General features: G+C 34.0%; 1 protein-coding gene across 1 annotated transcript in view; it reads left to right on the top strand.

The window, feature by feature from the left end:
• The first annotated feature begins 236 nt into the window (after positions 1-236).
• The window catches only part of Sur (Sulfonylurea receptor), a 49,375-nt gene continuing 22,355 nt past the window's right edge, over positions 237-27,256 (top strand). The window contains exons 1-8 of the mRNA XM_089634060.1: positions 237-490; positions 665-983; positions 15,285-15,681; positions 17,331-17,576; positions 19,067-19,411; positions 19,499-19,756; positions 20,029-20,329; positions 25,111-25,289. Coding sequence (XP_089490186.1) covers positions 829-983; positions 15,285-15,681; positions 17,331-17,576; positions 19,067-19,411; positions 19,499-19,756; positions 20,029-20,329; positions 25,111-25,289 — 1,881 coding nt within the window. The 5' untranslated portion in view covers positions 237-490; positions 665-828. The remainder of the gene's footprint in view (positions 491-664; positions 984-15,284; positions 15,682-17,330; positions 17,577-19,066; positions 19,412-19,498; positions 19,757-20,028; positions 20,330-25,110; positions 25,290-27,256) is intronic.

The raw sequence follows: 27,256 nt of genomic DNA on the forward strand, positions 1-27,256 counted from the left end.
CCAAGAATACATGACTATAATACTTTTGGCCGTGAAAATCTCAAATCGTATCAAACATTATTCCAACGTATTTTTCTTCACTTTCCATAACTTTATCACGTTTAAAAAGTATTCTGGTTTGTCACTGTTCTGATTTGTCTGTGTTGATTATTATACCCCGAGCTCCATAGCCAGCGGTAAGTAAGGGTAACGTAAACGCCACCGCGAGCGTTCGGCTTAATTGAGTTTCACTAACCGCCCAGTAACGACGTGTTTACCAAAGAACGAAACAAAATTCTACATGTTGATCGGAATTATTATTTCGCTAAAAAATAGTGCATTGTGCAGTAGTGTGAAAAAGTGAACATGAGACAATAAAAATTAAAGTCCGCGGAAAAATTAGTGTATACGTAAATAAATTACCGCTTGAAAACAATTTGATTTTCATTGAGGTTTTCTTTATTTTTTTCAGTTTCATTAAAAAGAAATGCTGAAAAATATTTATTGTTTCGTGGGTTGGAAAAATTTCATTCATAATAATAATTTTATTTAAAAATACACTATTTTCGCTGTTTGCTAAAAATGTACTAAATCAAAGAAAGTTCCTGAGTTTAACCAAATTAAAACTGAAACGACATAATTTTTCTTAATCCCAGTTTCGCATGTTTTATTGGATTATTTTCAGCTTACTATGCACTAAACTATTTATCCACCGCGTTTTTTAATAAGTCAGCGATATTTAAATTTACAATTATATGCCTACCTTTTACGTGTAGAGCTTTTGAGAAAGTATAGTATAGAGAATGTGAGCAGTGTTTTATTGGGATTTCTCTGAACCATTGGCAAGCCATGGAAATGATCTGCCAAACCATTGTCCTAGAGCACCAGGGAAAGGTCCAGCTCAATACTTGCCTGATAGACATAGTTGGTATCGGCCTAACCACTGCCTACTCCTGCCTACTGTTCTGCCTGGCTATCTACATAAGTCGTATCGGATATCAAAAGTAAGTAAACATTGTAAATTGTATCCGAATGTGTAAAACTGGTTTGAGTATGGGTGTGTCCATAAACGTATAATTAATTTACATATTATTTATTGATAAACAATTTGTGAAGGCATGCAGTGGCGATGCGTCAAACTCGCGTCACTCCCGGCTAGCCTAATTAAACCACCCCGAAACTAGATAAAAAGGGACGTGCTCATTTATTTCAAATTTATATTTACTATGCGCAGTTTTATTTAGGACCTTTTTGTGGGTTATAGTTAAAACACTTGATGTTTGTTGTGATTTGCTATTGCTACCCTGACAATTGAATTATGACAATATTTATAGATTGTTTACATCACCGAAGACGTATTCAACATTTTTTGCTGATTAGATCATATTATTTATTAATCGTACAAATTTTTTTCCTGTAACTACCGAGCGAATATACATTTAATACTGTCAATATATTTTATGTGTGAACATTTAATACTACCAATATATTTTATGTGTGAACATTTAATACTACCAATATATTTTATGTGTGAACATTTAATAATGTCAATATATTTTATGTGTGAACATTAAATAATGTCAATATATTTTAGGTGGGAAAATTTAATACTGTCAATATATTTTATGTGTGAATACCATAACATTCTAGTTACTATTTTATAAGGTAGTAAATATGTATTTTTTACATTTTTTACATTATCAACAGGTATTCCAGTGTACTATTTTGTGCTTTGCTATATTATTTTCTAAAGTAAGCTGGTGCTTGCTTGTGTTTAGGAAAGCAGCATCCGTTAATATAAGAAAAATATTCTTAAAAAATATATAAAAAAAAGATAAAAAAATAATGTTTAAAATAAGGAAGGAAAAACAATTAAAAAAATTACGAAAGTACGTAAATAATAAAATAAGTGTGTTATTAACACTATTTCTGCATGAGATCAGTGCAAGAGATATAATTTATCTTAATTTATTATTTATAAAACCAGTAAAAATAGCATTTGTTCCAATTCAACAAAGTATAGTGTACTTCTAAAATTATTAGTGTAATTTATTTAGATATGCGTTTATATGGCAGACAGAGTATTGCACTTACTGAAATAAGCAAACGTTATTATTATTATCAACACATAATTTAAATACAATAATTTAAGAAATATATTAAGATATGCTTATAACAGTTTATAGTTAAGACCCCGTAGTAGGCATTCAAAGATGGTTTGAAAGAGAGATATGTAAATACGTGTTAGAAGGAGCGCGATTATATTAAAAACTCTATTAATTAAGCGAAAATGGTGAAAATATTTAATATAACAGGACTCGTTTGAAATGGAGTAAAATTCTCTATGTAGATGCTTTAGTTGCATTTAAAGATACACTCTGAATTTTTTCATACCTTTAACATATTAAATAATAGAACAAAACGTGTTTTCAATAATTTTCGGAAATTACTTTGCGAATTTTTTTTCTATCGAGGGAATTTCATATACCTAATTACCATTTCGGCATTGCATTTGTATAGATATTTTCTTAAAAAATAGCATATATTATTTTTTGGTACTTAAAAACGAGTTAAAGAGAAATATGTTATAAATCAGTAGAAATTGGGAATGCGGGGCCTTTACTAGTCATAAGTTTAATAAGTTGTTTAGAGAAGGAACCTCACTTGCCGACTGGGAGGTTTCGTCTGCATGCTTCCAGGTAAGGTAGCCCTGCAGGTATAAAAATCGTTCACATTTTTAACTAAGCACTTAAGGTTTTGGGCATTTGCCGGTCTGGATCAAGATCGATGCCGTTGCCCGGTCAGTCGAAACGCCACTAAAAATATACGCATCTAAAAAATATTATTTTATTGGTACGGTATGTACTTATTTAAAAGAAAACTGGTATGATTAGTTTTCAGTCTTTGGTAACAAACGCAAATTTTTTATGTCTTTCAAAAAATTGTTTTCTCTTTCGGTTGATACAACTATGATTATTATCTTATACGTAATAACTGGTCTACCAAATAAAGAAACTCGTGAAACTTAAATTTTATTTTTTATTTTCGAAGGAACAATTAAAACTCTCTCGGGAAATGTTATTTTTTATAAATAACTTCGTTTCATTCGCTTTGTTTATTAGGATTTTTTTATTGCCTGTTAGTTTCATCACGTCATGTTTATGGCATGTTTTTCAGGAGAAATACAATAAAATAACAAGATACATTATTATCTTTTCAGATTATAAACCAATACGATTAGAAGTTATTTTTTATTGTCTGTTAGTTTCACCACGACATGTTTATGGCATGTTATTCAGGAGAAATACAATAAAATAACACGATACATTATTATCTTTTTCAGATTACAAACCAATATGATTAGAAGTTATTTTTTTTGTTCTCAAACCACACATAATACGCATTTATAATACCATTTTATTTTTAAAAATTCTACATTTTATTACTAGTATTGTTTGTAATTAAACATATCAAATTCATCGTGAAACTTTCTTCAGGCCCAGTGTGTCCATTGTCCATTGCTTCATCAATAAACAAATTGACTTTCACCATCTGCCTTGCCTTGACCGTATCTAAATCAAAACTAATGTTCCGTTAATCTAAAATATCCGGCCGTTATCTGGAAAGTCCGTGCGAGTCATGACTCATGATTACGGCAGGCCCGAATAACTCCCCATCGCGAGGTCTACAGAACGTTCTCGGAAGGATGCTGTAGGTATGCGTGTCTGACATGATCTCCGTAATTTATTGTGCTAATAAGTTAAATGGCCCGAAACAGAGACGCTTTCCAGGAAGTTTTAAAGATCGTATTTGTTCCTATATATTATATTTGCTACAATTTTTATTTTTATTTTTTTATTATACACGGTGTCCGGAAACTCGTAGTACAAGCGGGAAACTGGAGAATCTACACCACATGGGGAACCCAAATAAACATAAAGTTTTTTGATTTGAGCATTTTCTAAAAAAAAAAAAAAACAAAAAAAAATATTTTTCGGCTATTTTAGGGTTAAAGTTTTTTCTGGTGTTTAGGGTTGAACAACAGATGTTTTAACCCTGCAGAGCAGAAATATTTTATGATTACACCGGATTAAATGAAGGGTGATTTCAAAATAATGCTTCAATTCCGAGTTTCTTCATTTGTTTTACTTTCAAATAGTTTTAATTAGTTGGGTACTTTGATCTTCAATAATAATTTATAAGAATTTGATTAAAAAAAAAAAATCAACTTCTAACTCGATTTACTCGATAACGAAAGCTCAAATCAAAAAAAAAATATACTACAAAATCGACTCCAAATGTGATGTAGATTCACCAGTTTCCCGCTTGTACTACGAGTTTCCGGACACCCTGTATATTACACACTTTACAAATATAAGGCAAAAAAGTTCCGATAAACTGCTTTTTAGCAGTTTGTCTAATGGGTTATTTACATTAAAAATATTATTATAGTGTGTTTACAGTTACATTTTTACAATTATATGTGTAAAACAAAAATTAAAAAAATTACAGAAATATAGCAAAAGAAAATTATGAAAAACATAAATAACAATTTTAAAAGTCTTTGGAATAATATATCATTGTAAGCTAACACAAATTTATTCTTTCTGTAAGTTCACCAATTATTTGTTTTGGGCACAGTTTTTAATTTCAGCAAAAACAACTGGGAATCATATAGTTTAACGTTCTTTGTCCATATTTATTTGTATGATTAGGTACAATAAGTCCTTCATTAAAGTTAAAACGAGTATTATGATTGTGACTAGATGAGCAGAAAAAAAACGCAACATGATTCCAATTCACTGTTAAAGTGTAAATATATAAAACTTTTGTATACCTAGTATTAACGTGTATTAGTGCTTTGTGTGGTCTACGTCGTCTACGAGTTCATGCAATTTATGAAATACAATATTTTAATGACATTAGGTATGCACAATCAATGTTGATTGCAGTGGAAATGGGATAATAATTTTGGTATTTAGAACATTTAGAATACCAAGAGAGTATTTATAAGATAATGAATGAATGTGAATTAATCATGGAGCGTGTGATAGGATAGAGTTCCTGTAGAACGCAGATGACGCTTTTATAGAATAAACATTTTTATTTGGTCAGTGCGCACTTGCTGTAAAATTTCTCTAAATATGAATTAATGACAATAATCACTGGTAAAATATAGTACTGTATATTGACGGGCTGGTATTATTTTTTGTATTTTCTTATTATTTAAAAAGGAAAGACAAACATTCCCAGGTTACGAATGACTTGACAATATTTGAAAATCTCCGACTAGGTGGCTGAGTTGACTTCGAGTTTGGGTTCAACCAGGCGTAGTGTGTTCCTCGGCTAGCATTCCTCCATCACCACACAAGCAACATTTTCCTTTTATTAGGGTTGTAGGAGATTTTCAAATATTGTCAGGTTATTCGTAACCCGGGAGTGTTTGTCTTCCTTTTTTAAAATAAAAAAGTAAAGTAATCGGAAAATGTTGCTTGTGTCGTGATGGGAGACTTAGCCAGCCGAAGAATTGAACACACTACGCCTGGGCGGGACCTAGACGCGTTGCCAACTGAGCCTCTTCCGGACGGTATTTTTAAGAATTCTATTTTGCGTGTTGTTTTGGAATGAAAGTTTATTCACGAAAAGTGTCACAAAAATATTTTCACTTATGCGGCGGTAAAACCAGTTATGTTCATCTGTTCAAACAGATTTTTTTCTGGGGAAAATTATGTTTGCTCTTCGGCTGGGGTTTTCACTGATAAACATATCTAAAACAAAAAAGGTTTTCTTATATTTTAGAAGCGATAATCTTTTAAAGCCACAAACGTTGTTCTTATTTATCGAATTTTAGGAGTGAAACACGTTTTAATTTTTACAAAAAACATGGATATTGTCAATTTACGGCAGGTTAGATGGATGGTTCATAGCTCAGTTATTCACAATAATAGACCACAGACACAGAGGTTTATTTTTGTTCGGAAATTTTTGAAAATACTTTCCATATTGGCTCTTCCCACTTTTATTTTTTGTAGCAGCCGATGGTCTATGGACTCTATGGAGTTGTTCTGATAAAATCATTGAGCGCGGAGCGTTGCTTGAATAAACGTTACGTTAATAAGGATTTAGTACCTAGGCCTTTATAGTATTCCATCGACCAAGTATTGTTATATACCTATCGATGATATTAATGTTTATGCACATAAAATATAATATTCAAAGGCATGTTGCAATTTCTGCAGTTTGAGCTACAATTTATGTAGACCGAGTCCGGAGATTTTGGGTTCGATTCCCGCCAAAAATGTATTTTCGTCAAAAAATAATAGCCATATGAAAATAATTTAAACATAACGTTTTACGTTGATGCACTTTTTAAAAGTTGTGAACTTATTATGAAAGCAAATTCCATTAAATAAATATAGATTTAGAATGAAAACCTCAAAGAAGGCCAAGAGAACAAATTTTTTTTAACGAATTCTATATTATTGTTCTCCTACTTTTCATGCCCACTTTAATATCGTTTAATATTTTTCTACTTATACTTACACTCTATTAGTTATTCTATACCATATACACTTTATATTTACAAATATAATATAACACTTTATATGTAAAAAAATAATATAATCCAATACCGAGAGGAAAATACTTAAAAAAATTGAATGTAATATTTGACTCCGTGAATATGATTTAATTTTATATTTTCATGTACGATTCTCGCATCCTAACAAGATCTAACATTTGCATTGTGTTTTCTGCCAAAAATGTAATTTTGACTTTCCGCAACTTCCAAACAAACTCGCCGAACCAAACAGATGGTTTGACACATTTATTAAATGTATCTGCACAATAACCGCCGGTTATTTCTATAAATTTGAAAATTCCTTTCTATAAATTATCTAACATGAAAGGGAAAATTACGAGGGCTATCGAAATTCAAATTGAATCGCTATAAATTATATCACCCCTTTCTGTTCCTTTATTACGGTCTTTTCGGGAGATTCCGGACAATTTCAGCGATGGTGAAAATTCCTGTCGTACTAAAAAACAACAATTCTTTTCACTTTATAAAAATGAGATCATTTTTTTACCGTGGAATGCTTCCATTTGTTTAGAAAATGGCTTGATCGTGCACAATACGTGTTGTTGAATGTTATAAATTAATTTTGCAGTGTAAATGTTTATCGAAACGTTTTATTGACATCGGATGAAAATAGCCGCTCAACTGTTTTAGTATTAAGCACGTTCTGGGAATTATAATGCATTTAATATTTGCGTATGCTGATGAGTTTTTTAATACTTTTGACTCAATTTATTTTTCATGCACGGAACGTTTGTACATAAAGCAGGTTTTATTAAAAAATAAATTCAATCATAAAGCTGAGTATTTCGATTAATAGTTTTTTTTCACACTTTTTCCGACATCATTATCTAATTGAAAAATATTCCGCAAACAGTGGGGAGTTTTTATCTTATGAAAATTAAGTGGGGAGCTGCAAGTATTTTTGCTGACATGGAAATTCCACGCTGGAAAATATGTCTAAATTTCATGACACCTGAACTTACCGTTAGAGAGGCAGACGAATAGATTTATTCTTTATAATAATGATAATATACTCCGTGGTCGAAATATGACACTGATTTTATGTACAAATTAAATAGATAAATCACGGAATATCGTAAAATGAACAAAACTAATTCGACTACTAAATATAATCTATTCATTGTAGGGATATAAAATATCTCAAATCTTGGTTAAAATTCAACGAAGTAGATGTATATTTCTTATAAGTCAACAGTCATCTGTAGTAGTATTTATTAGTATTTTAGTAACATTCGTGTCCTTGATTTTAGTTTTGATTGCGCAATATTTATAAACTTTTATAAAACTTCTTCTTTTAGGTAGGCAGGTATCATTTTTTTGTTTGGTTTAAAAAATCCACTGAAAATATCATATGTTTTGATTTGATTTTATTTATGGTTTTTTTATATTTTTAACTTCAATAAAAATTTACAGCTTAATTTTATGTTCAATTCTTAAATCATAGAAATGTTATAATAACTACTATAATACCCACCACAGGCTTTGCCTTTGTGAGATTTTTTTGCAACAAACTACACTGTATTTTTATTTGTATAACTGTTCCAATGTATCAAAATTTTCAATGTAAACAATTATATGAATTTCATCAGAAATGAACCCTTGTGTACCTATGAGATTACTTGTAATTGGAAAGAAAGAAAACGTTTTTATTTGACGAGTATATGTACCTCTGATTAATCAAATTAACCTCTTATTTAGTTTTTGGTTAATCCACAGATTTCATTTAAATATCACAAAGAAATAGTCATAATACGTCATTTTTTTTGCAAATAATCTTTGTATTTCTGTACAGACAAAAAAAGGATGGAAGTCACAAAGAATTAAAGGAACAGGATGCCTTTAAATTCTTGTTTTTATTTATGCTCACAATGTGAAACGTACTTTTTCCAGCTAAAGATTAGTCTTCATTTTTCTATGCAGCTTCGGAAATGTAACTGATAATTCATAAGAAATAATTAATATACTTCTTGAAAAGCATACATACTTATTCGATTAAAACATTTATAATACAGTTTGTATAGTGAATTTTTTAATACATTTTATCTAACTTGTCTGTTATCTTAATCCGCTTTTTAAAATAGGCATCTTATAAATAGATTGGTTGGATCAATTGGAATAAACTCTTTCCAATTTCCATCGAAAAAAATACCGTTCGTGTTCAATTTTCAAGACAGCGATTGATGTATTGGAGCAATCTTTTCATCATTACATTCATTACAGAAAACATTGTGCTCCTTCCCTTATCAGCCTTCCGAAATAACTGACGAAGGTTCGCTTGTCACGCAGGGAAAAGGAGCAACACCTTTGTTTACAATCTATCGCAGTTTCCGGGACTTTCCGGGAGAAAAATGTTATTGGCTTCCCAGAAAAATGCGAAATATAAAACTGAACAAATAGGTAAATTATTGCGCGAAGATGATTCAATCAACGCCTGGGAATCCGCAAAAGTGCTAACAAGCGCGTCGTACGAATAGTAGACAATAAAAACAAGGCGTAGATTAATTCCCGAAGCGCCATCATTATCATTGGAAAATTAACAATATTCATAATTTGAGATTTTCACGGCCAAAAGTATTATAGTCCGAAAAGTTGGCTAAATAAGTAGGCGGCGCAACACGTCATAATAACCCAAAAATAAGTCACTACAATTATTCATCTTATTTAAAAGTGCGCTATTTGTTTGGTATTTGCAATGACGCCGATATAAAGTGACGCTGCAGTCGGTATTCGGATAACTAGGGATTTCTAGATTCAACCAAACGTAATACGGTATTTTAGTAGTAAATGTGTTTTATATTTTACACAGCTGATAAACTACCATTAATGTAGGGAAACCATTTATTAGATAACCAACACTGCCATAGTTCACCCCGAGTGGTTTGCTACGGGGTGAGGTTTATCCGGGTCTTGGCGGCAGATGTGTCTGTCCACCAACTGCATGGCAGGCCGGATCCGGAGGGACTGCTTGAGGGAGATCTCTCCAACACGACTCTCTCGGAACATCGCCTTGCACTACAGTGGGAGGGTCACTCTTGGACTCACTAATCCCCAGATTCCTACCCACTCCTCGTACCTTTTTCCTTCCCATAACTTCCCATCCTTCCTTTCATAAAAAAACTCTCCACTCAGTATCCCCAAAGATGACATAGGCCTAAATAATAATAAAGCCCTGAGGAAAAGTATTTTCCTCAGGGCTTTCTGCGTGGAGCTAATGTAAAAAAAGTATTTTAAAAAGTAGGTAATTTTTTTTTCACGGTACCCAACGTATAGGTAGCATGTCGCAAAACAACTGGCAATCGTGATGGCGCTCAGCCTTAAAAAGTGGTCATTTTTTTAATATTATATATTTTTAAACGCATTATAAATTGCATATTACAGAAAGTAAAAATAAATTTGTCTGATTTTCACCATTAATGTTGATTGTTGATAATGTTAACTCTTATAGGTACATCAAAATTATTCCCAACGATTTAACAAACTCTCAGTGATAGAATGTTGAAAGAAATGTTTTTCGTTAGAAAATGTTTGGCTTAGCTTTTTATCTTCATGATATCTCAAGCTTACGAACGTTGTTAAATATATATTTCTTTTTTATGATCATTATTCCGAGTACCGCGTGTTGAATAATCTATTCCATACGCGGTACTCAGAAAATGTTTGGCTTAGCTTTATATCTCCATAATATCTCACGCCAATGGAAGTTGTTGAATATCACGATCTTTTTATAAAAAAATTATTCAGAGTATCGCGTGCTGAATAATCTATCCACACGCGATACTCACAAAATGTTTGGCTTAGCTTTATATCTTCGTAATATTTCAAGCTTATGAAAGTTATTATCATGATATTTTTATGATAAAATTATTCAGAGTACCGCGTGTTGAATGATCTATTCCACACGCGATACTCAGAAAATGTTTGGCTTAGCTTTATATCTTCGTAATATCTCAAGCTTATGAATGTTGTTGTATATGATGATCTTTTTATGATAACATTATTCCGAGTACCGCGTGTTGTATAATCTATTCCAATAATTTCACAGCCCTTCAGTAATATATTCGCCGTAAAGTTTATCAATCATAATTAAATATTACTTACAAGTGGGTGTTAACCCATCAGGCTAATTTGTTCGCTTTTGGAAACAGCTCAATTGGTCCCATGTAAATCGTGTTTTCCCGATCTAATGTAAACGGCATTAGAAAGACCCTTCATACTCAAATCAAGAAGTTAATCACAGAATAATTAAAATGTACACCCCTATGAAACCAAAATTTGAGAAAAACTTAGAAACCTCGTGAATTTTTAATTAATTATTTATGTGAAACGAAAAAAGGTGACAATAATGTTTATAAGAGAATTGTGTAGTAAAATGTTTGTTTTTTCGTTATCGATAATTTTAATTCAGTGTTTTGTTATTATTATCGGTGAGCCATCTCTAGTCTCTAAATAGTATAAAATAAAGTCGCTATCCGCGTCTGTATGTTTGTGCGCTCAATTCGTCTAAACTGCTCAACGAATTTTTATAGGGTTTTCACTATCATTTAGACAATTTGTTCAGGAAGGTGTATTTATATACATATATAATACATGGATATTATATTTATTGAAAGTAGAGAAAAGTCGAGCAACACCGGGTACTCGTCAGCTAGTAAATATTAAAAGGAGCAAGCTGTTTTATGGAAATTACTAAGGTCCAGTTGTTTTGAGAATTTCTTCCGTTTACATATATGATACATGCATATTTTATTTATAGAAAGTAGAGAAAATTCAATGTTTTATAATCAAATTATAAAAATATTTTTCGGGCACTACATTGCTAACGCTGGCTAAATCTCGTGTGATAAATCAATTTTTTAATTTTTTTTTTTTATATTAACTCCACACAGGAGGCCCTGAAGAAAATAATTTCCCTCAGGGCCTATGTCATCTTTGGGGATGCTGTGTGCAGGGTCTTTTTGTGGAGAGGAAGGAGTGAACATGGGTCTTGAAGAGTCCCATGTTGTAGGAGGGTGGAAACACAGAGGCCGGCAGCTCGTTCCACAGCCGAGCTGTTGAACTTAAGAACGAATCGTAGAAGCGACCCGTTCTCATCTGACAAATGTCAACCGTGTACAAATGTTGGGCGCGCGTTTGGCGTGTATCCCGACTACGCACCGGTGCCGAATGGATCAATGACGTTCCTCAGAGCATCTTCCATTGTAATACCGATAGAACAAGGACAGCATACCTACCTGACGCCTGTGCTCTAAAAATTGCAGTCCGTTTGTTAAGATTGGGGAATCTCTCAAACGGACCGCCGGTTTTTGCACAGAGTCAAGGGTTTTTTTTCAGGTATTTAGGGGCTCCGGACCAGAGATGGCTGCCAAATTCGACAGTAGGGCGCACTTGCGATTTGTACAGGGTCAGCAGTTGTGTACTATTAAAGTATCTGCGGGCCATGTACAATAAAATAATGTACTACGGAATTGTGTATCTTAAAAAGGCCTACAGAAAAGTCGGCAATGATATATGTCTATCTCCTAAGGATAACTCCCATCAACGTCGGGTACACGGCAGCTAGTTTTTAATCATTCAAAAATTATATGTTTATACGTATAGACCTGAGTGGTTAACTACAGTCTCACCGTTTGGCTGGGAGTTATGATGCCATATAAAAGCATACGTATTGTAATATTCCGTGTGTACAGCATGTGTGTTAATACCCTGATAAATCTGTCCTTGTTACACTTATAGGGAAGGTTTAAGGTTTACGCCTGCTTCTACAACACGACATAGCGCGAAATGACCCAGTTCATCTGTAAGTAATGGAATTCTCCGGACTTTATGACTGCACCCTTAAAATAGTTGTTTTTACAGTATGCTCTCGACTTACCGGGGAATATGGTGAATTAAATCCTGGTTAAAAGAATTTCCCGGTTAGTCCAAATATTGTCAGCTATGTTATACTTTCACAGTCCGTTTTTTTCCGGTTTTTTCCGGTTTTTCCGAGTGAAGTGATGAAGTCGTGTAAAACAATATTCAGCGCACGTCCCGGCGTAACGGGCCTACCTACGGTCGACCTAGCATGCCTAAAAATCGATCTTTCCTTGGAGTTCATTTTTAATTATTTCTGATAAACGCATTACTAAAATCTCAAAAATTTCTAAAAAGAGGGATCCCTCAGGAAGTTACTGATTCATCGTCTAGAAAAATAAAATGTGGTGCTTACCGCTAATTTTATACATAAAACACGTTTTACAAAATTTTCATACCGTTTTATTGATCGCTCACTTACAAAACTATTAATAGATTCAGTCATAAATGTATGGATGTTGTTAAAGGTTTTTATTCCCATGGAAAGCAAACATTCTCATACTAAATTATGTAATTATGTCTATCTATAATAATAATCGCCCAATTTTATATGGCGCCGTTCAGTAAAATATGACCAGTCAAGGGTGCTTCTGTGTTATTTGTAGACTAGTAGATATAAACTCGCTGCCACGGTTTGAAAACTTCAACTTATCTTTTTGAAAATAACAGAGGGCGCCACTTCCGTTTACAACAATCCCAATCTGTACAGTCCTTAAAATAATAACACTAATAATAATCTAATAATGAGATTGCAGCTTTTTGAGACTTTACTATAAATAATATGTTTTTATTAGTTATATTTTGCCACACTGTCACAGACCGACAATAACATAATTTGAAGTTAGGAGATATTAATGACTGACCGTAGCGAAGTCCTGTTTTAACTCGACCGTTTTGCGTTTCATCAGTCCGTAAATGTATACTTTCCGTTTCCGGTTCAAGATTGTGGCCGTCCTATTGGTTCCGTAAAGATTATTTTTTCGAATGTGTAATCGTGGTATTTATTTGGACTTTCTTTTTTACATTTATTCAATATTATGGCAGTTGAAGAAAGTCTGAAAGATATGTCATTTAGATTGTGACGTTTATATGGACAAATTGTGTAATTCCTAATTTGACATTTAAAAAAAATTACATTTAATATTTATAATTAAGTAGGTACCTATTTAAAAATCTCAGGATTTTGTTGAGGAGAATTTGGATTTTATTTATTATAAGAGAAAATTAGAATCATACAGTTTTGAACGCGAGGTCTACAAGTTGAGGTTCACAAAACATACTGTAACAATTTTAATGTATTTCTATAAATGGTATGTTTTTATTTTTAGCATTATGTCTTCACTAAAGGTTTGAACTAATGAACCTATTTTTGCGAATGGAAAAAGTTATTTTAATCGTACCTACCCTTTTCCGGACGATTCTGACTAACAGAAATACCAGACCCTTTATGGAGCAACTATGTACTTAAAGGCATACGGGATATGACGTTTATGGCAATCCTGTGGAGAACACAACGTTATTTTATAGTTCTGACCTATATAGAATGCTATTTGGCGTATGGGGATGCCCCACCTATGTATTTATTATATGTATAGTGCTAAGGTAAAATGAAGATCGGTAAAAAGAGCTACAATTAGAGGCGCTACTGCATACTAATATCTAGTCGAATTTTGTTCCACTATTAGAACTCTAGGTAGACCTGAATTGGTAGTTTTAGTTAGAGCGTTGGGGGTCAGTTGGAGGTCAAAAAGCGGGACCTATTTTTTCGCTTCGTGTCTCATCTAAATATAATACATCAATGGATCGGTAGCATATTTCATTCATGTTGCTCGGAAGCACATAGCCGTTCTATGTATGTTTGGGTACTTCGTAATGTATATGGACATAGGTAGGTACTACTAGTAATGTTGTGGGCGTAAAGTCACCCTTGGGTTTATTGCTTATAGCTCTGAAACCTGGTTAGGTACGCTTTTTATTGTTATTCTGAAATAAAATCCCATTTATGGTTGATAACGTCATTGTATAAAATAATTCATTTATGTTTATCGCAAATATTTTCAAGTTAAAAAATTGTTGATTATATTTTTCGACTATAGTAAGTTAAATTTGTAATCATATAACGCATTGGGGCATATGAAGCGGATGCACGAAGAAAGGAGTATAAGGAGAAAATCGGGGACGCCCTAGGAAGACATGGCACGATCAAGTGAATCAAATACTTGAGTCGGGTCAAGTCAAGAGTCAGAATAATAACAATAAGAGTATGTATGATACGGTAAATGAATTTTAATGAAGCAAATAGTATATGTCGAGACATAGTTGTATGGCGATCTGTCTTACCTGCCTACCTCTGTCGAGAAATGGCCTGATGGTCAGTTAATTCAGCCTTGAGGTGATTTTTAACGGCGCTATATAAAACAGCCATTATTATTATTATTAATAATAGTTTATGTATCAAATGAGCATTTTGTTAAGGTACCACCAATAAATGTTGTTTATATATGTATATAACTGTAAAATATATAATCCTCAACCGGGTCAAACCCAAACTGTAGAATATTTCATTAAAGAATATCCAACCAAACAAATTATGCCTCTTCGATTGCCATTTTTTCCTTAGGCTTAGTTTATTTTATTATTTTTCACTGTGTTATTTTTATCCGCAGTTATACTATTAATTTTAATGTAAAATATTTTCATTTTATTTTCTTACATAAATTGAATATACATATATATAACACAAGTTACTCATATTATAAATCTAAATAAATGCATAATCTATGTATACTACCACAAGTAATTTTTTCTTACATCTCTACATATAATACAGAATATTCTTTTTAATTGACAGGCGATCGACCAACGGCAAGAAGTTCTCAGGCCATTACCTCCGACACCTCCTCATCACTTTCCTGATAATCCTTCACATCCTGGAGACCGGAGATTGTTTCGTCACACTGGAGAGACGAAATATCTCCATCAGATACTTCCTGGTTCCATTCATCTCCTTGTTGGCCCTATTTGCAGATATTGCTTTTCATTTCGCCATTGAAAATAAGGGACTGCAACCATTTGTCGGCCTGGAAATCGGATTATGGATCATGGCCGCCATCTGGAGGCTGTTGAGATTACTTAATCTGAATTCGATTAATCTGAGTTGGAATGATGCGGTGTTTTCTTTGGCAGTTGTGCTTTGCGGAGTTTTGATTGTTTTAGCGCTGGGAGATGCGTTCACTTTATACACAGAGGTGAGTAAAATTTACATTTATTATTTATGTAGTAGTAAATTCCATGCTGTTTTTTTATTGTTTTTTGGGCTTTAACCTTTTACTAATATTATTATTATCACCCCTGGCAGACATTGTTGATAAAATCTTAGTAGATTTGCTTATGCTAGAGGGCCTCGTCTCTATTTAGAAATGACATTAACATAAATAATAAACATTAAAAATAATTAAATTATCTATTTTAAAAGTGTCGGTAATCAGTACCTATAATGGAATATTTACATCCACGGATTGTGATCTCCTTCTGACTACTTATTCCATTATTGTTATTACATTTATAAACTATTATCAATATATGTACCCGCGGACAAACATCAAAAGTGGTTTAGCAGGTTTAAATGATAATAAAAAAGGCTTTCTCGAGTTACGCCAACTATCCGCTGATTGCCTAAGTATTATATTTACGTTTCCAGCGCTGGATCCAGTGTATCATTATTATAATGTTTGTTTATGTGTTCACATACCACAGTAATCGATACGTATACGTATAAATCTGTTTACAATCATACAAATATAATGAACCCATACTTTCACTAACATTTTTTTACATATAACTTTCTTTTAGTTGTGCCAAAATACTAAAACAATTTATGGTACAGCAAAATGTTGTTTAGTATAGTAAACTGGGTTTCAATGATAAACATAGTGGTACTTACCTGTGTTTTTCAAGTTTTTTTTATTTTATTTTCTAAATAGTGTCATTGTTTTTTAGCTGCATAAAGCCTTTTTTGAAAATGGAATTAGTTGTAATTGAAAAGCCAACTCAGGGTATGATTAGACGAACATCTCTATTGAGGCCGCCCTGTTGCAACAGCTTTCCTTAACGACTCTCATTAAAATGTTCAACAATCGCAGCATTACTCATCTCAACTCGGCGCGCGCTTTAAATCGACCGCCCGCTAAACATTTTTGGATTCATTAGAGTTTGTAGGTATTATGATATGTTATAGACGTTTAGGACAAAATATATAGACGTTTCAAATCATTAAAAAAACTGTGTTATATGTTTCCTTTAATTACTTAAACTTACATAGATTGAAACATGGTTGGTACTCGCTGACTATTCTAGAGTTTTTTTTCTAGAAAATAAGCACATAATTAATAACACGAAAATAGCATATGCTAATTTGATAACTTCCAGTCTTTTTTTTCCAATATTTTGTCCCCAATTTCGCTTGGAATATTACCTTTCTTACAACTGAAGAAAAATTCCGACGTTTAGAAAAAAAATAATTGAATAAGGCCTAAATTAAAAAATTCATAATAATTGTATACCTACGTTCATTTCCACCAAATACGATATTCGATTATTCTATTTTGACGGGCCCCAAGCACGCAAATTGCAGTTTACTCGGTTCTATTTTAACTTAATGGCTAATAGCTCGACGGCCCCACGGACCTGAGCAAGGGGCGGGTTATGACCCAAATTTACATTTTTAATGTCATGTTCCGCAAAGGTCGAGTTTTTCCATTCGAAACCACAAACTTTACACACGCCACATTGACTTGTCTTGAAATTTATCCATAACCGACCGGAACATGTATGATGGATTTCTGTGTACCTACTCTTGATTATTTCATAATAAAATTAATAATTCGACCTTTTTTAGTCCGCATTTCACAAAAAATCCTTCAGTGTACCCGAGACGCCCTCTACTGAAAAGTTCCCGGAAAAGCCATGCTACAGGCATAACAAGGCAAATCTCTTTTCACAAATGACCTTCTGGTGGTTAAATCCCCTACTTTGGAGAGGGTACAGAGATCCTATAGAAATAGAGGACTTGGGAAGTCTTCCTGAAGAAGAGAGTGTTCATCTGCAGTTCAAGAAATTCAACGAAATTTTCAAGAAAGAAATGGTAATTTTTTTTCAAGATATAATTTGTTATTGTTTTAAAAATTTCTTACATCAGAACGTGTCATATAATCGGTCATGTGAATTGTGACGTCATAGAAGAATTCAAAACGACTTTCTGTCTTGTGTTATCTCAAATATTAACGCATGCCACATAGGTACCCTTCCTAGATATTTGGGGTAAACATGTTTTTTTTTATCAACACCGACCATTGATCTTCGGATGTGGTACATTAAAAACAAACCTTCGGAGAAATCTGAATGTTGGTCGAGTTCATACTTCCTAAAGTAAACAGCAAACAAGCAAAAGAGTTCTCAAAACTTGAGATTTGTTGCTTTGTTCACCGTTTACAGCATTTTCACCTCACCAACCTGGTCAAATTTCCTTAGTTGTCTATTACAAAGATAAAAAAATCTTTAAATTGATATCAATGTTCTGTGTTGAAGCAATACTCTCAAAATACATAACTCGCAGCACGCTTGAGTTGGTTCTGTGGTTTGGAGTACAATATAATATGATATTCACAAAATAAGGAACGAGTCAGTTAAAAAGAAACTCCGGCACTATCACACTGTTTACTGACTACAAGAAACGCCTAGAATATTTTAAATTAAAAACGTTAAATGAACGCCGTGATAAAAATTACATCAAATTTATTTTCAAAATAAAAAATATAAATAAATATTTCTGTAGAATCCATTCCCCCTTGGCCACAATCAAAATCAATATCAATCAAGGTCTACCAAGAAACTCCGAAACTTTTCATATTCCTTTCCAAAGATCCAACCTCTTGCGCGAATGTGTCCACTATATGAATACGAGTATAACATCCGCTGTTGTGGCAAGATTCCGGAAATATTGGCGATAACCCCAGATCTTTACAAAATTTCTCATATCTCTCATTTTCACTTCACTAAAACTTTATATTTATCTTTTTACTCTTTGGTTATTGACGCGTGTAAACTTGACCATAACAATAATAATATGATGTATATAAATAGAACCTATGCAGGATGTATCAGTGGCATAATATACTCGGCAGATGTTAAGCGGTGATTTTTGACCTTATTTGGAGTGAAATATATACCTACGTCATTTTGCTGTCCGCTGACAATCTTTTTTTTTCATCCCATGCACCAATTATGAGACTTAAAAAAATAAATCTGTTTTCAGTGTTTTTTTGGTTATTTTACAATTTTTGGGTGTAACACTGCTATAACGGATCACGTGATACGCGCTCCATCTCGCGAGTACGGTAACGCTGGAGCGAGACGGAGTGCGTATCACGTGATACGCTAGATTGTACCTAGTGGCGACGTGTGATGGAATAATGTATGTTTTTTGTATAAATTGAAAAAATGTCACAGAACAGCTAAATTACATCTAAATTCTTTATTACAAATAAGCTCAGGGATCGCTGGTTAAAGTATGTCGTGTAGGTGCTGATACCCCTGTTTAGGTACACTTACTTTCGTGATTTCTTCTTATTACAGATTAATTCAAAACTACATTACAGAAAACCGTCGCTGTGGAAATGTTTCTTTGAATTTATCTGGCCAAATTATCACTGGGGTGGACTGTATAAGTTGTTAGGGGATTGCGTTGGGCTTGTCGGTCCTTTGGGCATATCCGTTATAATTGACTACACCGTCACCTACAGTGATGCGAACCGCATCCCAGTGGAAGAGAACTTCTTTCCGACCAACAAGGAACTATTAAGCAACGGATACATTATGGGAGTGATAGTTTTCATAGCTGCTATTGCACAAGGAACTCTTTCTCAGTGTTCTACTCATTTGGTGAACATTGAGGGGATTCGTCTGAAATCTGCATTGCAGGTAACTACATTATCTCCTTTTAGACTTCAATTTTTTTTTTAATTTGGTCTTGCATATTTGTTTAATGATATTTATTTCTGTTTCCAGTCATTAGTTTACGACAAATACATGAGAATAGCATCTTGGTCAAACAGTGATTTATCGGCAACACCAATGCCGGCAGAAGCAACTATTAAATATCCAGAAAAATCTCACTTGAAGAACGCTGAAAATAAACCAAAGAAGAACCCTCGTGAAGAAGAAGGCGTTGATGGAAGCGTCATCACAAATTTGATATCAGAAGACTCATTCAACATAATGTCATTCATATGGATTGGACATTATATCTGGGCCATACCACTCAAAGTAAGAACCAAGTACACGTACATTTACGCTTTAACATTTGTACTGTTGCACTCAAAAGTTGATTACACGAATCAAGACTTTTATCAAATCAACAAATTTGGCATATCCAATTGGCATATCAAAATACAATTGCCAATAAACATTTAACGATTTCATCTCGTGAAATGAATTGCAATAGAAGTGCGTTATTTTTGTCTTATCGATTTGGCAATTGCAGAAAATCATTGCCGATTAAAATGCATTTTAAATAGATTAAATAAAATTATTTCCAGATTGGCGTATTGATGTATCTATTGTATTTAAAACTCGGTATCAGCGCTATCATTGGAGCCACTGTATGCATATTCACAATGACTCCACTGCAATTTTACATCGGGAAAAAGATGTCCGTCAACTCTAAGTTAACTGCAGACAGAAGCGACGTAAGAATGATGAAGATTAACGAAGTATTCCAAGGTATCAAGATTCTGAAGATGTACGGATGGGAAACCATTTATGGAAAAAAGATCGTGGAGGCGAGAGACAAGGAGCTGGAGTTACTGAACAATGAATCAGTCTATTGGGCACTTATCAGTAAGTATTAATTTAATATATTTAAAGAATCAAATACACGCAAATAATCTAATAAATTAAATTAAATAAATACTATTTTTGGACGCGTGGCTTATGTTCACAGAACATTAGACCTCGCGTTTCAATTTAAGAGGCGAGTATGGCACTGCCGCCCCAGGAACCATTTATTGGATAACCAACACCCCTACCATAGGTCACCACAAGTGGTTTGGTGACTTAGCAGGGTTTCCCGGGTTCATGGAGTGAGATTTGTTTAGCTCTTGGCGGCGGATGCGTTTGCCCATCTACTACGTGGCGGGTCGGATCGGGACCCGCCACGTACTTTTGACCTCTCCAGCTGGACTTTCTCGACAAATCGCCGTCTTATATTGCAGCGAAGGGGATGGATTCACACGTCCGTCACTCCTGGACACATTGATCACCAGATTCCTACCCACCCCTCATCCTTTTCCTTCCAAGAAATTTCTCTTCTTCCTTTCCCTAAAAATACCCTCCACACAGCATCCCCAAAGATGACATAGACCCAGAGCATTTTTTTCCTCAGGGCCCATGTGGAGCTAATGTAAAACAAAAAACTACTAGATATTAAATACTACTAGAAAGTATATCAGACCTGTTCAAGCATCGTCGTTCTATAGAAGTCCGAGTAAATCTGGCTTCCAAGCAATTGGAAGACATGAATAGGGCTGGCTGATTCTTCAATAGTAACCAGTTGATAACCCTATACAAATCTCAAGTACGCCCAACAATTGAATTTGGTAGTCACCTCTGGGCTGGAGCCCCACTATACTTGATAAAACTACTTCATTCTGTGCAAAAGAGGGCAGTCCGTCTGATTTACAATCCATTCTTAAAATAACGATAGCCATATCTAATGCACAGACGCAATGTGGGCTTGCTGAGTCTTTTAATGGAGCCTGGTCTAAGGAGCTAGCAGCATTGATCCCGGGTGAACCGGTGCACGTGCGTGAAACTCAACGTACACGAGCGGAACACCCGTTCACAGTCGATGTTGGCTTCATAAGAACGAGCCGCTTCTTCGACTCGTTCTTATCTAAGATGGCTCGTATGTGGAACGGGTTACCGGCATTTGTTTTTCGTCCTTCATATAATCCGGGCCTCTTCAAGACCTGCATTAATAAATCCCTCCCTACAGCCCCTATCTTAACCCGCATCACAACGCTGCCCAACGCCGCCGTGTGGCGGCGTAGCTCCCCTGCCTTTACATTGTACAGTCAGGGGCGCTCTTGTGAGATGTCACATAAAAAATAAAAATAAATAGTAAAAAAACTAATCTTACGCGTTTATCTCAGGTTTTGCGCTGATCGCCTCATATCAAACTCAGTTTCGAGAATGAATATTGTCAATTTAGTAGATTCAATTATAATTTGTATATATTTTCAATCCCGGTGGTGGGTATATTTTATTTTCCAATCTACATAAGTTTTTAACGTCTGGAGGACAATATTGTGTATATGAGGGCTAAGTTGTCTCCATAGATAGTTATTTAGAAAATTCGACCGGCTAGAGCAGAGGTTCCCAAAGTGGTCTATATGGACCCCCAGGGGTCGATATCGGCTTGCTGGGGGTCTATGTCAGCGAGAAAAAAATTTGGGGGTCCACGAAATTCAAATGGGGGTACATACGAGCAGACCCCCATTTACCTCAACTCAATATTTTGGAGTTCCGTAAATGACACAATACACCTAATAAAATTTTGAAAAACGTCCAAGGTAATAATGACGTTCATAATTTAGATGTACTTCACACAGATTTCATAACTAAGTTTGAGGACATTTTGACTGTGGAAATGGAATGTTGAAGAATCGGATATCATATGACAAGAAGAACTGATCGGAATAAGCGCTAACAAAGAACTTAAGGGGCAGTTCTGTAGGGCCAGATACAGAAAGAAATTCCCGTTGCTTATCCTGCTCCATTTTCATTTGGTGTAATACCTCACAAGGGCGCCCCTGACTGGACAATGCAATTTAAAAAAAGACAGGAACTATATCGCCACCCGGTTGTAGGGCAGGCAAGGGAAGGGAATCTTTTTACGAAAAAAATAAATGATTATCACATGGGACGTTAATAGTTTTAGGAAAATTCAATATTGGGCAGGAAAAAAAATATTTTGCAAGTGGTCTATGGGGCAAAAAAGTTTGGGAACCTCTGAGCTAGAGGAAGGTCGCGGAGATAAGAGATTTAGGTTTGTCAATACCTTAGAGTAATAATATACAATACCTTTCTTATAAGATGGTTGTTTTCTAGTGAAAATAATAATAAACAGTATTTGTTAATATCCAGGACATATTTGATAATTTGGCAGGTTTTGACTAAGCCGACGTAGTGCAATTAGTAGAGCACCTGACCGGCGATCAGAAGGTTGCGGGTTCAATTCCCGACGGCGGCATCTATTATTTTCTCGAAAGATTTTTCACTTTATATAGGTGTTTCAATCTAATAATTATTTCTTAAAAAATATATAACATAGCATTCATGAACTTCTCCGAGTTCGCCAAGGAAGGAATATTTTATAAATGTAAATGGGTATTGAAATATTGCAAAAGTAAAAGTAAAAGTTATGAAAGTAAAAAATGTTTTACGATCAGTATATCTTTTGGCTATACAACTATAATAATACTATATCTCAGGAGTCTCGAGCTAACGCGAAAAGCAATTTTCTCCTTCGCCGCTCATCTCACTTTAGCACCATATAAAAATGAAAAATATGACTGGAGTCATATCATGAAATCTCGAGGCAATAAAAATTGGACTAAAATTTCGGATTATTTTGCTATTAAAAATGTCGTGTATTGTTTAGCGATGTTGTAAAAGAAAACTTAAGAAGGGTAATAAAACATCCTAAACCTTGAAAGGACTTGAAATATAAATATAAAGGGATAGACGGGGAAATCCCTCAACTTTTCCTTTCTTTGTTCATCCCTTTTACGTATTTAGGGAAATTTATGGAAAAGACTTAGTGAAAATTTAATTAAACAAAGGAAAACTATTCTACCGTTCTTCACATAAAATACTTATAATATACGTTTATAAAAACAGGTAATTTCCTTAGAGTAGGTACAGAGTAGAAGTAACTCTCATGTCGCCCTTGTGAGGAGAACCAATCAGTGGCGGCTCGTGACTTTTGGGTTACGAGAGTGCTAATATTACAAAAATGGCATTATTGATATTGATGTAGCTGAAAATGATTTTTTTTTTTCAAAAAATCGATTTTTTGTATGAAGTTTTTCAAGAAATTTCACGGCTAAACTGAAATTTCCTGAAAAACTTCATACGAAAAATTGAGTTTTCGAAAAAAAATAAAAAATCCTTTTCAGCTAAAACAACATCAGAAATGCATTTTTATAATATTAGCACTCTAGTACACCCAAAAGTCACGAGCCGCCACTGGAACCAATATGAAACGAAATGTTGGTTGAAATGGCTTAAACTATGTTTGAAAACCCTATCTGAATAAAGTCCTTCGTAAGTCTTACAAAATTGACAGTGGCAAATGGGAGAAATTTTTCCTTGCCATCAAATTTAAAGTAACTATGAAACATATAAACCAAATATTTTTATTTCATGTATGTATGGATTTTTCTTTATTGTAATCTTATTTTTATTATTTCTTTTATTTGTTCTAAATTATGCATCATGTCAAAATTTTACCTCCTGTACTTATGTAAAAGCCCTACGGGCGTAAAATGAATAATATAAATAAATACAACAGTAAAGTATAGAAGACTCTCGGTATCGCCCTGGCGTAAGACTATCATTCAGAATTGAATCTAACCCTGTTTGGTGGCAAGATCGGAATAGCTTGGTATACAACCACCTTCCTCTCCCCCATATCCTTCATCACCCCGCTATCTTCTGCTCCACAACTTACCCTAATTGGTGATGTCATAGTCTCATTGGCTCCGGACGGTTGGGACTCTTGTGCTGTATTTTACAAAATACGGCACATTGATTTTTTACAGAAGCGGGGCTATATAAATCATCCTTTTTTTTAAATTTCCGACTTTATGTCCGGGTTAAATCTTACCCATAGGAAAAACTAAACCATTCCACATACTTTTCCACAAATGATCCTCTAGTCAATCTACATTATGCAAGTGCATTATATAAGCATAATAAATACAAAATAATACAAAAACAACACGTCAAATCACCAGAGATCAAATAGGAAAATAATTCACCGACTCCAGATATTTTCATCAGAGGGTTCGGCTCGGTAGAACTTCTAATCTTTCGTAATCCTAAATGTATTTAAAATATTTCTAATAAGCATTTACTTTGTGGCTCGTCATAATTTATATCTTTCATTGTATTTAAAATGTTTGATTTTTGCATTTTTATGTATAAATTCTTTGACAGATCTAATACGCCTAAATTTTGAATGAGAGAGCTAAGTATTATTATTCGTGTAAGAAGCAGTTGGGACGCTTATTTATATTAACACATATAAAAGATAGATGTTTTCAAATAATACGGACAATTATTGAGAGTTACAAACCTATTTCTAGATAAATTTCATTTATGTGCCGAATTTATATTTTAAATTCATAGCCAGAGAGACTACGTCATCACCAATTGGGGTATATTATGAGGCTAAAGACTAAAGTTAGTATTAAGTGGAAGGGGAGATGTAGAAGAAAAACACCGCTAAAGTCATTTGAAGAAATAATTCGATTCCGAATGGTGGTCTTTGACCTTGGCGTTTCTGGGAGTATCTGTGTAAAGTAGCGAGCTCAAAGAGTTAATTTTGTTGATAGCATTTTTGACCCACGCCTCTTCGGTGCTCATAACCCTGGTGACCTTCGGCCTGTACTTCATCCTGGAGGAGGGTGAGATGACCCCGGCCAACGTGTTCGCAGGGTTGGCCCTCTTCAACCAGCTCACCGTGCCGCTGTTCATCTTCCCCGTCACTGTGCCCATCGTCATCTCAGCTCTGGTACGTATTAATACTTAGGCCCAGTTCTTCTTTCGAGGAAATTCATCAAATAGCCGTTCAACGCTATTTTGTTTTTTGGCAGTTGAAAAGTTTGGCAGCACATAGGATGCCTTGAGGAAAATAATGTGTATTCGTCTTTTAGAGGAGGGGGAATAGTGAACATGGGCCTGAAGAGTCCCATGTTGTAGAAGGGAGGATACACAGAGGACAGAAAATAGTTCCATCCTTATGTTACACATGTCAACCGAGTTCAAATCTTGGTCGCGTGTCCCGACTATGCACCGGCGCCGTGGGTATCAATGACGCTAGAAATCCACGTAGCATCTACCATTGAATTACCGGTTGAACAGGGACAACATTCAAAGGTAAAGATTACAATCCGTTTGAGGAAGACACGGGAGGTATCAAACGGACCGCCGGTTTATGCACAAGAGTACGTAAGAGTCGAGAGTTTTTAAAAGTATTTTGGGATCACCAAAGGTGGCTGCTTAATTCATAAGTGGGGCGCACTTGAAATTTGTACATGTTTAGAAGTTGTGTACTATTACGTATTTTATAAACCAATATTGTGGTTTTTAATGGTACGTTTTTAGATAAGATTATGATATTGACTCGGCTGTTATTGCAACTGACCCACAAAATAACTACATAGAAGTTGATTAATCGATGAAAATTGAAAAATGGCCGTGATTTCAAGTCACGAAAAGTATTTAAATTTGAAAATATAGTAAAAGTTGTTCATTAAAAAAATGAATAGGTAGGTATGCAATTCCAAATTCATCACACTTGTTTATTAAACTTACTCATTTAGTAATGTTAGATTTCGAAGATTGCAATGCATCCTGTTCTGACACCTGTCATTGTTCTTATCATGTTGCAATGAAAATATCGTCTCATTGCGACTGGATTACACAATTTTAGAAAATCTCGTATATAAGATGTCTTGATTGTATTATCCCAATTGTATTATTAACCCAAAGGCAATATGGTTATTGCACCTATATCAATTTAAAAATAAATAAATCAATTGTGACAGACCACGCAATATTCTCGTTGCTTGGCCTATTTCAGCATATCGCTCGCCATACATTCCCATTGCTAGTGTTTGGCGAGTGATATGCTGAAACAGGCCAAGCCATAATGCGTATAGCGTATTTATTTATTTATTTCACGCCTATTAAGGCTTTTACATACATATATATATTTATTTATTACATCATATGTATTGTAACATATATTATTCTGTACACCAATGATTATTATTTGTAGGTTAACATAACTTTTTTTTATGATTTCATTCTTTTAAATGATTTGATATTATTTTACATACACGGTGTCCGGAAACTACTAGCAAAATTATTGAAAAACTGCAGAATTTACATCACAAAGACAACCCAAAAAACTGTTTTTTTTTTCTATCTGAGTATTTCGATTTTCTGTAACTAAATTTTTTTAAACCTTTGAAGCCGGGTTTACTTTTCGATGCATTTTAAAAGATAGTGAACAACTGATAGTAACCCCGTAGCGACCGATTTTTTTTCAAATTTAACCATATTTGGACTCGATTTATTCGAAAACGAAAGCTCCTAACATAAAAGTTATCGACTGCAATTGTGATGAATATTTATTAGTTTTCCTCTTGAACCACTATTTTCCGGTCACCATTTAAGTATAATAATATTGAATAATTTGAATGAAATTATACAGAAGGTGCATACGCAGTCGGGGGCATCCCTACTGTAGGAATTATATACCTATTGTGGTTATCTATGCAAAAAATATAAGTTAATCAAATAGGTAATAATATTTACTTTCAGCGAATGAGACCCGAAATCACTTGCGACCCTTTTATGTAATACTTATTTTATTATACGTGGTTGTAAATTTCAGATATTTTATGAATCATTAAAATTCCTTACAACATTCTTTAATTGCAATACATTAAGTATCGGTTCATCAGAATTACC

This window comes from Hesperophylax consimilis, chromosome 8 (genome assembly GCF_061612785.1).
Source record: "Hesperophylax consimilis isolate HC1 chromosome 8, BYU_Hcon_1.0, whole genome shotgun sequence".
In the NCBI taxonomy this organism is placed as follows: Eukaryota; Metazoa; Arthropoda; class Insecta; order Trichoptera; family Limnephilidae; genus Hesperophylax; species Hesperophylax consimilis.